Source organism: Musa acuminata, chromosome BXJ2-3 (genome assembly GCF_036884655.1).
Source record: "Musa acuminata AAA Group cultivar baxijiao chromosome BXJ2-3, Cavendish_Baxijiao_AAA, whole genome shotgun sequence".
NCBI classification, from domain to species: Eukaryota; Viridiplantae; Streptophyta; class Magnoliopsida; order Zingiberales; family Musaceae; genus Musa; species Musa acuminata.
In genome coordinates, this window is record NC_088340.1 from 240,013 (window position 1) to 253,349 (window position 13,337).

Sequence of the window (13,337 nt, forward strand, 5' to 3'; positions counted from 1 at the left end):
CGACGGAGGAGGATTGCGATGTGACTTTTGAGAAATGGTCGCATTAACATATATATATATATATATATATATATATATATATATATATATATATATATAATAAATGCATATTTCTTGTATAGAATCAAACGATACCCAAATATATTTAATTTCTTTTTGAGACGCAAAAAAGAAGCCGCCGAATAAATGCATCAAAATTATTAGCACGACTCCAACCGCATCATTAATCTGTTTTATCTCTTTACATAGTGACAGATGATGTCATTCCATAGGGTGAAAATAATATATTTAATGACATTTGGACTCCCTCCGTTGGATTCCTCCACCGAATAATTCTTCTCGTCTTCCTCCTCGATCCCCTTTTGCTCCATTCGCGATTGCGTCCATGGCGCCGACGGCTGAGGAAGAGGAGGCGGCGGGGATCGGCGGCGGTCACGGAGCCGCGGCGGTTGAGGCCCTGCTGGGGTTGGTGGCGGACGTGTCCGCGTTGCCGGACAACCGCGGCCCGTTCAGGCGGATGTGCTGCGATCTCGCGCGGCGGGTGAAGCTCCTCGCCCCACTCTTCGACGAGCTCGGTGACGACGCCGACTCCCTCGGACCGGCCGAGATCCGCGGCCTCGAAACCCTCTGCGCTGCCCTCCTCGAAGCCAAAGACGTCCTCCGATTCGTGAACGAGGGGAGCAAGCTCTATCAGGTGACCGCTATCGACTAGCCTTCCCGACTTTTGCTCGTCAATTGTAGTCGATTTCATCCTTTTTACGGTGAAAGGTGCCATTTTTCTCTTGTTGCGTCGGAAGCCTTCTGAATTCGTATTGAATCTCATGCAATCATGTCGTCAGGTGACATTTTATGTCCAATTATCCAGTCAATGTTTAAAATCACTCTCTTTTAATTTGTGGACATATCAAAAATTTGCCCCTTTCGATCAACTTCTGAATAAATTGCTTATTTCTTTTCCCTCTCGGTGTGTCTTCTCCAGGTTTTGCGCCCACAAAAGTTCGAACAAGTCTTCCGCAAGGTGACCGAATCTATTGAGAAGGCACTTGGTGAGATATGCTTGGACAAGCTTAATGTATCTGTAGAAGTTAAAGAACAGGTAACGTCAAGAACGCCTGATCCATTGAGGTTTTCTGTGAGTCGTCTTACATTACGTGGTCACCAAATAGGATGTAGTTGTTATAAAGCTGAGCTTATAAACTAAGCTGATGTGCTTATAAAGGTGCATATAACCAATTTACTATGATAGGATTCATTGTCTTTATTGAAGCAGTTGAGGTCTCATTAGATGAAGGATGCTGGCTGGCAAAATTTGTTACCATAAGCATGTTAGCAAGCTTCACGCAAATTTGGGATTCTCGTTCAGACTACTGAGAAATTTTGTCCTACATGCTTGTGCAAATTAAATCTCTTTTATATAACCTTTCTTCGAGTGTAGAATATAAATTGTTATCATCAAATTGATTTTCTAAACAGATATTGACTTTTGACACTTGAGGTACAGGGTAAATCAAAGTTTTGCAGCTTGTCAGAACACATGACATCATTTGAATATGTAGCTATTGTGGGTGGTGTGACATAATCTTTGGGGCACACAAAGATCGGTACAATTGTAACTACATCGAAGGACAAAGCATCAATTCTTTTTTTCAAAGTTCCACCTAATATTTTTCAGATTTATTTTAGGGGAAGATGTTGGAGATCAACTTTATTAGTATTCCAGTGGAGTTGAGTCTCATTAGGAGTAGAATGAGTATTGTCCAGCGATACATGATGTTGAAGTTTGGACTTGATTAGATTCAAGATTAGTATATTGTCATTCCTATCGGTAGACATTGTCAATCTAGTGTTGAGATGAGAAGAACATTGTTCCTTTGGTGAAACCTTGATAAGTATGGTTTGTTATTATATCAACTAATTGAAGTAAGTGTTAACCTTCAATTCATTTGGAAGGCATTGTATGAGAAATTGAGAGAGAGCATCCAGTAGAGTGCATGCATCACACCAAGTTGTGAGGCAATAAAGAGACAGTGAGATAGAAACTGTGTAGTGCAATGTTTAAAATCTTTGTCCAAAACCAATGCTAGTCCTTGGGTGGACCAGTCAGGCACCGATGTCATACCTCGGCACTTCCTTGAGCCAACTAATACAAGTTTAGCGGGTTGACAAGAATTGAAATTTGAAAGAGAGACAAAGAAGAGGGAGGAGGACGAGGAGGAGGTCTACTACTGGTATGAGGAGGCAAAAGTGGGGAGATATACTGATAGTAGGAGAATGCACAGGAGGACAAGGAGGCGTTGGCAGAAAATGAGGTGAAGAAGAGGGGGAGAAGACAACATTGGATGACAAGGAGGTGGCAGAGGAGGTAGTGGAGGAGAGAGTGGAAGAGAGAGAAGCTAAGACAGCTGTCAATAGCAATCATATCCTTATTAAAAAGAGTTACTGGGTGGTAAAGCTCTGTTTTGGACCTGACCATGTGATGTTGCTTCATCTTTTTAGCAATCAACCATCAAACCAGTAAATGTTTGTCTGTATCTACTGGTATGATCAAGACGTTAATCCTTGTTATAGTGCTTAGTAGAAACCATGAGTAATAGATAGGCAACAATATCCTGTTGATAGGTAGTTGAGTTGTCTTTTTGTGTGGTCCTCTTATTAATGAAGTTTCTATTTTGGCGTCTTTTCTATCTTTGGTACTCTCTTTTCCATATCTTCTTTGTCTCATTTGGGCCTACTACCACCCCACAATTGCTATCAAAGTTTATGATATGAAACCTTTTTTTTTTCCAGTTTCTACTGACTTCTCAACCACATACCTCTTCTGTTAACTTTAAATTTGAGAAATTTTCTTTTGAATTTCTATTGCAATGTGTATTTTTTGATTCCATATATCTTGTTGTAGTTAACACTTGTCAAGTGGTTAAAGTCAATGAGTTGCCTTAAAAATCATTGTAGCTGCTAATAAATTGACATATTTGTCTTTTATGACATCTAATAAGCACTATCCTGAACTCAACATAGCTGTGATCATAGGCATTCATTAATTCTGGTATCATAGTTATTGCAATCACTCTGCTTCTAGAAACCTTGGTGCAGTTTTGGTCATCTCAATCTAAGCCTTTTCTTTTTACTTTTTTCTTTTGCATTTCCGATCACTGTGGTAAGGGATATGCGATCCTAATCATTGAAAATGGGAGTTTGATCTTGTCGAATTTTGATCGGTTTATAATCATTAATAAAAGAAATCCATAGTCAACGTCCTTACTCTACAATCTGTTGAAGGCAAGTTCAAAACAACAATATTACTAACAAAGGGCAGTCCGCTGCATGATGCTTCTCTTAATGAGGGTTCAAGACAACAAAGGTACTAAATTAGCGAAAAGAATTATGTATGTAACAATGATTTTGTTATATTGCTTGTACCTCCATTACTTTTGATTTAATTTGATGCATAATGAATGACATGGAAATCCAAATTATCTTAGAATATTTAGTGACATAAGTAACTCAATATGTTAGGACCTAAAATAATTACAAACCTGAGTTGCTTATCACATTCTAGGTAATTATGTTTAGGATACAACATACTAAATATGATAATGCACACTACTGTCGATGTTGCCTGTGCAGACCAACTAGTTTCTATTGTTTGCTTTCTTTGATTTTATCAATTTTATGTAAAAAGACATGTTTCGGTCCAATTGGTTAGAAAAGCTTAGGCACTGAGCATTGGAAGTGTATCCTTTTCCTTGTTTCTTTAGCTTTTTTTTTTTAAGTTTAATCACTAATGTGGGATATATGCTAATTACTTGAAGTTTCCAGATTGAACTTGTGCATTCCCAGCTTTGTAGAGCAAAAGAAAGTACAGACTCACTCGATTTACAACTAAACAGAGATCTAAATTGGGCAATAAGTGAAAATCACTGTGATCCTACTATCCTCAAAAGAATATTAGAAAAACTTCAACTCAAAAATAAGAATGACATCATGAGGGAGTCTGTTGCACTGCATGAAATGGTAATTTCCGGTGCCGAAGACCCTGATGTCTCTGTGGAGGAAATGTCATCACTGCTGAAGAAGCTTAAAGATTTTGTAATCTCAGAAAATTCAACTTCAGCCAGCATCGAAAAGAAAACTAGTTTTGCAAAGCATAGATCTCCAGTGATCCCAGATGATTTTCGATGCCCGATTTCTCTCGAGCTGATGAAGGATCCCGTCATCGTCTCCACAGGACAAGTAATGAACATAAACCTAGAACTTATTTTATTTTTTCGATATTCTAGTAATTAAATTGTTTCTGCAGACATATGAAAGATCTTACATCCAGAAGTGGCTAGACAGTGGACACAAGACCTGCCCTAAAACACAACAAACTCTGTCCCATGCCACTCTTACTCCCAATTTCGTTTTGAAGAGCCTAATTGCACAATGGTGTGATGCCAATGGCATTGAACTGCCCAAAAAGCAAGGTAGTTGCCAAGAGTCGAAGCCAGGGAATAGTTCTGACTGTAACCGTGCGGGGATCAATGTGCTCCTGCAGAGACTGGCAAATGGGAACCAGGAAGAGCAAAGAGCAGCTGCTGGCGAACTCCGACTACTCGCAAAAAGAAATGCTGACAATAGAATATGTATTGCCGAAGCAGGTGCCATCCCGATACTTGTACAACTCCTTTCATCTCCTGATCCGAGGACACAGGAGCATGCGGTTACAGCACTCCTGAACCTTTCGATCAATGAGGATAACAAGGGTCTAATCGTAAAAGCGAAGGCAATCCCAAAGATAGTAGAGGTGCTGGAAAGTGAGAGTATGGAGGCAAGGGAGAATGCTGCTGCTGCTCTGTTTAGTCTGTCAGTTGTGGATCAAAACAAAGTCCTCATAGGAGAAGCTGGGGCTATACCTGCACTTATTAATCTGCTGTGCCATGGCAGTCCAAGAGGTAAGAAGGATGCAGCTACTGCAATCTTCAACCTCTGCATTTTCAAGGGTAACAAGGTAATTGCTGTTAAAGCTGGTATTGTGGTCTACTTAATACGGATGTTGGTTGATCCTAGTGGGGGTATGGTTGACGAAGCGCTAGCTATATTGGCGATTCTTGCAAGTAGTCAAGAAGGCAAGACGGCAATCACACATTCAAACCCTATACCGCTCATGGTGAAGTTGATGAAGACAGGATCTGCAAGGGTTCGCGAGAATGCTGCTGCTTTGCTGTTTTCGCTGTGCGGTGGTGACGAACAACAGCTCAGGGCTGCAGTGGAGTCCGGTGCAGAAGAGGCGTTGAAAGATCTCATGGAAACTGGCACCGAAAGGGCTAAGAGGAAAGCCAGCAGCCTTTTAGGGCTCATTCGGCAGACTGCCGACTCTTCCAATGGTGGTTGTGCCGAAACCTAAAAACAACTGCTTGTTCGCACACCTAAAACATTGAAGAGCACAAGCTATTTTCAGTGAATTATTGGTGTTAAGACTTGCGGCATGAGCCTGCTTGTCGGAATCCTGTAATGAAGATATTGTTGGATTCGTGCATGTGATTCTTTGTTGAAGTTGCTAGTTAATCAAAAACTGACTCGATTTCAGCTATTTATGCAAATTAGTGATGGCTTTATTCAGCAGCTGGTGGGCTCTGCATTGCAACTGTGTCACTAAGGCTCATTTGCTCTTCTTTGCTGTCACATTTGAGTTTTGATGCAGCACGATGAAAACTCCACCACCAGGTTTACATTGTGCTTGTGGATACATGACATCATTATATAAATATATATTATTTATTTAGCTATTGATTATTAGGGGGACAGAGATATCTGCCGCTGCCTCAATACTGAGCACCTGCACACATCCAGCATGGTTCAAATGAGTCTACGGTTGTGAACCATGGAGAAGTCTTGGCAAAAGAAACAGAGCCCACGCTTCCCACATGAGAGAGCACATGGCCTGTGTTTTTGGATCTCACTGTTGCATGTGGAAGCCCCCATCAGAATAAGTGAGAGAACAGTAGTCGCTGGATTGCGACTCGTGTGCATACCATTGTACGCTTTAAGTCTCACAAATCTATCTATCTATCTATCTATCTATCTATCTATCTATCTTGTAATGAAAATAATAATCAAATCAAATTACAAAAAACAAACGGTTAAGATGAGATTGGATCCCAACATCACCTCCTTATTTGTATTATCATCAAATTAATATTCAATTGGATAAGTACAATCGAAATGGTACGAAAACACACATACATCCCCCCTTTCACCAACCACCCAATTAAGTTTGACGTGCCAACGGAAAACCCGGCAAGCTCTAATGACGAAGATTAGGTACTGCATTAATATTTTTAGTTAAACATTAAAAATCATAATTCAAACTTTTTAAGTCACCAGAAAATTTTTGAGCTATTAGAAATGGGGTTCGATATATTATTTATTATATATATATATATATATATATATATATATATATAAAAGAAGAGTTGGAAGTCTTGTTATGTGGTACATGGAAGAGTGTTACAACTATGAGAGAGAGAGAGAGAGACAGAGTGTGTGTGTGGTGGCTCACTTCATCTGCACAACTTAACTTTTTGTTTGCCATGTGTGTCTGCTCCGACGACACCCAACACCAACTCGTGGGAGATGGACAGATTCACCACATGGGATGTCAGCGATGGAAAGAGATGGATAGATAGGGCTCCTCTCCTCCATACATACATACATGTCCATCTTCATTAAAAAGAAAGAAAGAAAGAAAGAAGCCAAATAAATTATTATTAATATTATTATTCTTGAATTTGAATTCATTTGATCTTATCTCCATATTTACGTTTGATTCAATTCAGATTTTTGTTGTTTTTTTTTTTCTATTAGCATCTATCCCCAATTACAAATTTACCAAGACTCCTACTTCTTCTCTACATCGATTTAAATATATTATTATGTCACGAAAAACATAATATGATGATTTCTTAGGAAAAACATTATATATATATATATATATATATATATATAGAGAGAGAGAGAGAGAGAGAGAGAGAGAGAGAGAGAGAAGTGTGTGTGTGTGTGATGATAATAAATAAACAAGAAATAAAAATATTATCATTTTGTATAAGAATATTGTAAGTGAGTCTTAATTAGTTTAAATCATCATATGTCTTAAAACCTTATTATTTTCAAAATGTTGTAAAGTAATTTATGAGAGAGTTATGGGGTTTAGATAAATTTTAGAAATGTTCTAATATATTTTAAAAATAATATTTTTTATTTTTTTTCTTATTTAGTCTTTAATCTTGTTTTATTTATTTAGTCTTTAATAACATCAGGGATTAACTTTTATATCTAGCCTTAAAAGGAGATAATCTATAACTACTTCAATATTCTCCTCTTAATATTTTGTTCATGTGTGATAGGGAGAGATAGTCTCGAACAGTTTATCTTACACTTTTGTCTATGTAGACAGATGGATAGAGAGTAACCTGGATCTTTTGCTTTCACAATAGTTTTCATGTGATGATTATGTATCGGATGATAGTTGACTGTCAATATATTCTCTATCAACTATATATTTTTTTTTAAAAAAATATTATATATTATTAAAAAAAATACTACATAATGTTTTGTGGATAAAAATCAACCCACAAAATATCATAAATAGTTAGTGAAAAAAATTTAGATATTGTCAGAAAAAAAATAAGAGCTTTTTAAAAGATATTTTTGAAACATTATAAATACAAAATTACTATTTGAAAATAATAAAAAATATATCATCCAAAAAAAACCTAAAAAAATATTTTTTAGAAAATCATCCATACTTTTTTATGTATTAAGTATATTGAACATGATAAAGAATTCAAATGCCAAAATTAGAAGAAGAAGAAGAAGAAGAAGAAGAAGAGTTCGAAATGCACATCCATCACATGCCACGATCCACGTCAAATAATTACACCAATTATCGACACGCGGGGGGCTTCTGCTGGTGCGACGTCCGACGTGGATGGGAGCGACGCGTGGGTTAAAGCTGCCGTTAAAGTTGGTTGAGGAGACAGCGACACGGCGTCTTCTCACGGTGTCGGCTGGCGCGAGATGCCGTCTAAGTTAACGGCGACGTTAGCTCCGTACGGAGAAGCGAAGAGAGAGAGAGAGAGAGAGGAGATATCCGATGTCGCCCCCTATAAAAAAAGGCGATCCCGCTGCGATGTTCTCAGCAACTGCCGCTCTAAGAGCTTCTCCTAGCATAGAGAAAGAGAGGGCGGCAATGGCGGTGTGTTCGAGATCGAATCCCACACTACTATTGCTGCTGCTTGTTGGGTTGATGGTGGCCTTAGCAGGAGGTTTGGGATGGACCGGAAGCGAGAGATCCTCTGATTCGAGGTGCGTTTCCATCGTCTTCGAGCTTCTTCCCCCGAAACGGGAATGTTTGGGTTTGAACATGGCGCTCCTGTTTGGAGCAGAGCCCCATAGATCGGATTAAGACTGTCCTCACGAGTTCTGTCTTTCTCGGGCTTGTTGCAGGAATGGCGGAGCTTCCCGGAGGATCTCGAGAGAGGCCGCCGCCACGAGCGCCGCTTCTTCCATGGAGGCGAGGTGAGCGCGGAACTCCCAGTTCAGTTTCCCCTGGGACTCGTTTCTTGAACGATCTGGGCCATTCCAATTGATCCACAAGAAATCAGGGCCCGCCCCCTCGATCACCGTTTAATTCGTTCCAATCGCTCTTTATTGGTTCTTCGTCGTCACCATCATCGCTTTCTCTAAATCACATCACGGATTCCTTCTCTTCTCGATTCCGATCCCTCTTCCCGCTTGGTCGCCTCTTCGTCGGCGTTCAGTTAGGTTTTTATCCCCCCACATTTTTTGGACTTCGATTCTGTGATTGACCGACCACCTCCAAGTGTCGATTTCTTTCTGTGTTAATATGTGACTTGCTCACCCCTCGCATGCTTAATCTTGTGCTAGGACTGCAACTAAGATGGCAGAAGCCGCAGTTGATGACCCGGAAGAGGTTGCTTCCGCTGTTCACATGTAAGTCTGTACCACCTCATTATATTTGTTGACAATATTTACCGACATAAATATTTAATGATGGAATAAGATCGAAAAAAAAAATGATGATATCAGAGTGAAATGTCTGTATTCAGAACTTCTTTTAAAAAAGTTATAAATTAAGATCATATCTTTTCAAGTGGAGTAAGCTCTTAGATGGACTTATATTGGTCGGAGATTTAAGAGTATGCTCATGTAAAAAAGATATATATATATAGTTCATATTTGTTTACTCAATTGTTTTTGTTCTTCTTTTCTTACATCGTCAAATATAATATCATTTTTCTATCTTGGAACTCTCGGGCTGTTTCAAGTTCGAGGATCAGAACTAGTCGCTCTCATGCGTTCTGTTTTGTTCATGGGTCTCTTCGTGTACAAAAGAATACATATCTCAGAGAAAAAAAAAGAAAAAAAACTTTTATTCATTATTTTTGTTGCTTTTTCTTTATGAAATTATTTCCTTTCTTGAATCGCTGTGACTCCTTCCCACGACCAGAATTAATTGTCCACATGCGCTCTTTCTTGTTCATGGCCATTTGATGATCCCTCGACGTGTTCGATTTGCAATCTGGAGGCCTACGTACAGGCGAACACTGTTGTTACCAGTTCTCACTAATAATTCCACCTTTGCATGGCATGCGCGATGCATCACCTTGGTTCTTCCGAGTAATACAAAGCTACCATCTTGCATCAACAGCAGCCTTTTTGCCATTCCTCGCATGATCAGCTAGCTCACACAGTTGTGGTGGACCCAGAGAAACTTTTACTTGAAAGGTGCTGCAGTAGGTCTCCGATATGATCCTTGTTCTTCTGAAATGACCCTACCAGCTTTTCCTTGCAGCTGACTGATTGATCGATATATTCTGACGTTTATAGCCTCTATCGATTTACAAGTGTTGGTTTCTGTGGATTCAGCCGGTACTTGTGATACATAGTCTCAGTAGCAGGCATAAGTCCTCCATTGAGTTCACTTTTTGCTGACAGGAGCATAAGCAACAGCACAGCTCGGAGGTCTCTTGGTTATCTGTCGTGCGGCACAGGCAACCCAATCGACGACTGCTGGCGGTGCGATCCCGACTGGCATCTTAACCGGAAAACGCTGGCTGACTGCGGGATTGGCTTCGGCCGCAATGCCATCGGCGGCCGTGACGGCGAATTCTACGTGGTAACGGACTCCGGGGATGATGATCCCGTGAATCCACGCCCGGGAACACTCAGGTACGCGGTCGTCCAGGATGACCCCCTGTGGATCACTTTTGAGCGTGACATGGTGATCACGCTCGACCAGGAGCTCATCATGAACAGTTTCAAGACCATCGATGGCCGCGGCGCAAACGTCCATATTGCCAATGGAGCTTGCATCACCATCCAGTATGTCACCAACGTCATCATCCACGGCCTTCACATCCATGACTGCAAGCCGACCGGCAATGCCATGGTCCGCAGCTCTCCTTCGCATTATGGATGGAGAACCATGGCTGATGGGGATGGTGTTTCCATCTTCGGCTCCAGCCATGTTTGGGTGGACCATTGCTCTCTCTCCAACTGCGCTGATGGGCTGGTTGATGCTGTCATGGGCTCCACCGCGATTACAGTGTCCAACAACTATTTCACCCACCACAACGAGGTATCCCTCTCTTGCATTGCTCTTGTTGTATTCAGTACTGATAGCTGATCTTTCTACAAGGTGTTATTTTTATACAACATACTGGTCACCTAATCCTTTTTCTTTCACAACCTGCATGCACTATCTAAGCGAGAGATATCAAAATATGTAGCTACGAAAATGTTAATTTCCAAATCCAACTTCAAGAGGTACTTCCTTTTTGGGATAAGAAAAATCCAACAATAAATCACCTTATTTTTCAGTACTTCTTTCTTGTTTAAGATCGATGTTATGATTGGCACTATGGAACACTGAAACAGACAAGTTGCTCTTTTAGCTTAGTGATCGTTGCTACTACTTATAGACATTGGTAGATAAATTTAGAGGTCTGCAGTAACTGCAACTTCACTGTGCCGTGTTGCTTAATGCCTTGAACTAGGTCGATTTATCTGAGTTCTGAAAATTGTCTCTTGCCGACATTCTTGGCCAAATCGATACAGGTAATGCTTTTGGGCCACAGTGATTCTTATGAAAGAGACAAGTCCATGCAAGTTACAATCGCATTTAACCATTTCGGTGAGGGACTGATTCAGAGAATGCCCAGGTAATTTACTGCATTCACGAGCACCAGAGATATAGTTCGATGCATTGTTTCCTTATATGTGCGATTACAGGAATAACACAATTAATTGATACCAGAAGTAATCACTACAAGTGACGAATGTTTGTGGCACTTACAGGTGCAGGCATGGCTACTTCCATGTGGTAAACAATGACTACACACACTGGGAGATGTATGCCATTGGTGGGAGTGCAAGCCCGACCATCAACAGCCAGGGCAACCGATATCTTGCCCCGACCAATCCATTCGCAAAGGAGGTACAATAAGCAACCGACCACGTTGTTTCAAGGATTTTGCTTGAATTTGGATTAATCTATTCTGTCTATACTTTTGATTTGGATAGGTAACAAAAAGGGTGGACACAGATGCAAGCTTGTGGAAGAATTGGAACTGGAGGTCTGAGGGTGACCTCCTGCTAAATGGTGCTTATTTTACCCCCTCTGGTGCAGGGGCCTCAACTAGCTACGCAAGGGCCTCCAGCCTTGGAGCCAAGTCTTCCTCAATGGTTGGCACATTGACTTCTGATGCTGGGGCCCTGTCTTGCCAAGCTGGGACACAATGCTAAGAAGGCATGCCCTGCGGCAAAATGGCATACCCAGAAGAAAGTGAATCTCTACTTGACAGTGTTACAACTTTTACGTTACACTGTCGACGATGCCATTTCTCCAATCGCCCAACCTCCGCCTGCTTCCATAATATGGAGCGCATGCAGAAGTGTTGTTTATTCCTTTATATCTACTTTCAGTGTTTTAGCTTCTAATATTTATACTCTCCTCTTTTATTCTCTATTTCTTTACAGCTTCTTTCCTTGCAGTAAGTAAAGCGTCGTAAATAGATTTAATTATACATTTCTATTAGTTTCATTGCCATACATGTAAGTTTGGTGGTTGCATTGACATAATAAAGAAGAATTACATATTAGTTACGGTCTAGTCTCTGCTAGTGTTCATCTGTTCTTGTGGGCTTCTTTCCCCGCAACCGTGGTTGTTGCCTTGTGTAGAAACTGCAGAAGATATTGTGACTTCATAGGTTGTATTGTGTTGTGTATCTTTATTTTGGCATTATAATCGCTGTATTTGTGGTTGGATGTTATAAATTTTGACATAATTTTTTTTTTATAAATAAATGAACGACAGTGAAGCATCTAAAAATTGTTCTAGATAAACTAATACTATACAATGTCATGGTTCCTCAGTTCCTCAGTTCTTGATTCAGCGCAACAGAGGTCACAATTTAAGCTTATATACATATGGGACTAATTATGTCATCTAGTTAATTACTTTTGGTAATTAGATCTTTACATAATTAACATTAAATTGATATTTTCATAATTATGAAAATAAAGCATCTAGGTCCATTTATCATAATTTTATCAGTTTTATTAATAAAAATATAAAAATAAAAAATAAAAATATAATTTAACGTTCTAGTTAGTGGTGATAGACGATATGACAGATGATAGTGTTATTAGGAGCCATCGGTGGTTGTTGTGGATGAGAAAAGGCACGATAAGATGTGAGGATTGCTTTACATCTACGTTAGTGTCGACGTAATTGTCGAATGATCATTTCGTTGTTTTGCATCTACGTTAGTGTCAACGTAGTTGTTGAGTGATGAAAGGGTCGTTGATGTAGATGTCAAGCAGTACGGCTCTACATCTGCATCGACTTCGACATAGTTATGAAGCAATGAAAGGACCGTCGATGCTGAGCAATACCGTTTGATAATTACGTCAGCATCGACACGGATGTAGAGTGTCCCTTACCTCTCGCAGTTGCTCTTCTCATCCACAATAACCACTCATACCTCCCAACGACATTCGCCACTACTAATTAGAACATTAATTTATATATATATATATATTTTTTTTATTGATAGAATAGATGATATTAGGGTAAATAAACTTATATGTTTTATTTTCGTAATTATAGGAATATCAATATAATTTTTTTAAAGGTAGGGACTCAATGATAAAGATAACTAGTTTAGTTCCCCGCCTAGCTACGCACGAATCTTGTCGAATCCGTTACCTTGCGATCCGCCGTCCATATCTTCTCCCGCCACTTCCGATGGGAATGCCTGCGTCCGCATACA

At 39.9% G+C, this 13,337-nt stretch overlaps 2 protein-coding genes across 3 annotated transcripts; both read left to right on the plus strand.

The window, feature by feature from the left end:
- Positions 1 to 303: 303 nt before the first annotated feature.
- Positions 304 to 5,572, plus strand: LOC135606683 (U-box domain-containing protein 12-like). Of its 2 annotated transcripts, none has more exons than XM_065097753.1 (4): positions 304 to 694; positions 980 to 1,096; positions 3,820 to 4,233; positions 4,301 to 5,572. In XM_065097753.1, the coding sequence occupies exons 1-4, from the start codon at positions 386 to 388 to the stop codon at positions 5,384 to 5,386; spliced, it is 1,926 nt and encodes a 641-aa protein (XP_064953825.1). In that variant the 5' UTR covers positions 304 to 385; the 3' UTR covers positions 5,387 to 5,572. The 2 variants fall into 2 exon arrangements, with proteins under 2 accessions (XP_064953825.1, XP_064953826.1); XM_065097754.1 differs by lacking the exon at positions 304 to 694 and adding an exon at positions 704 to 839.
- Positions 5,573 to 8,179: 2,607 nt separating this feature from the next.
- On the plus strand, positions 8,180 to 12,175 carry LOC103977300 (probable pectate lyase 8). Its single transcript, XM_009392781.3, has 7 exons — positions 8,180 to 8,346; positions 8,488 to 8,559; positions 8,929 to 8,994; positions 10,000 to 10,642; positions 11,122 to 11,225; positions 11,362 to 11,500; positions 11,587 to 12,175. The coding sequence occupies exons 1-7, from the start codon at positions 8,231 to 8,233 to the stop codon at positions 11,806 to 11,808; spliced, it is 1,362 nt and encodes a 453-aa protein (XP_009391056.2). The 5' UTR covers positions 8,180 to 8,230; the 3' UTR covers positions 11,809 to 12,175.
- Positions 12,176 to 13,337: the final 1,162 nt, after the last annotated feature.

Excerpts from the sequence above, each read along its gene's own strand:
- LOC135606683 (XM_065097753.1), top strand. The coding sequence starts at position 386 with ATGGCGCCGACGGCTGAGGAAGAGGAGGCGGCGGGGATCGGCGGCGGT. Across the intron at positions 695-979 it reads AGGGGAGCAAGCTCTATCAG|GTTTTGCGCCCACAAAAGTT; the intron begins GTGACCGCTATC and ends TGTCTTCTCCAG. Across the intron at positions 1,097-3,819 it reads CTGTAGAAGTTAAAGAACAG|ATTGAACTTGTGCATTCCCA; the intron begins GTAACGTCAAGA and ends TGAAGTTTCCAG.
- LOC103977300 (XM_009392781.3), top strand. The coding sequence starts at position 8,231 with ATGGCGGTGTGTTCGAGATCGAATCCCACACTACTATTGCTGCTGCTT. Across the intron at positions 8,347-8,487 it reads GAGAGATCCTCTGATTCGAG|GAATGGCGGAGCTTCCCGGA; the intron begins GTGCGTTTCCAT and ends GGCTTGTTGCAG. Across the intron at positions 11,501-11,586 it reads CCAATCCATTCGCAAAGGAG|GTAACAAAAAGGGTGGACAC; the intron begins GTACAATAAGCA and ends TGATTTGGATAG.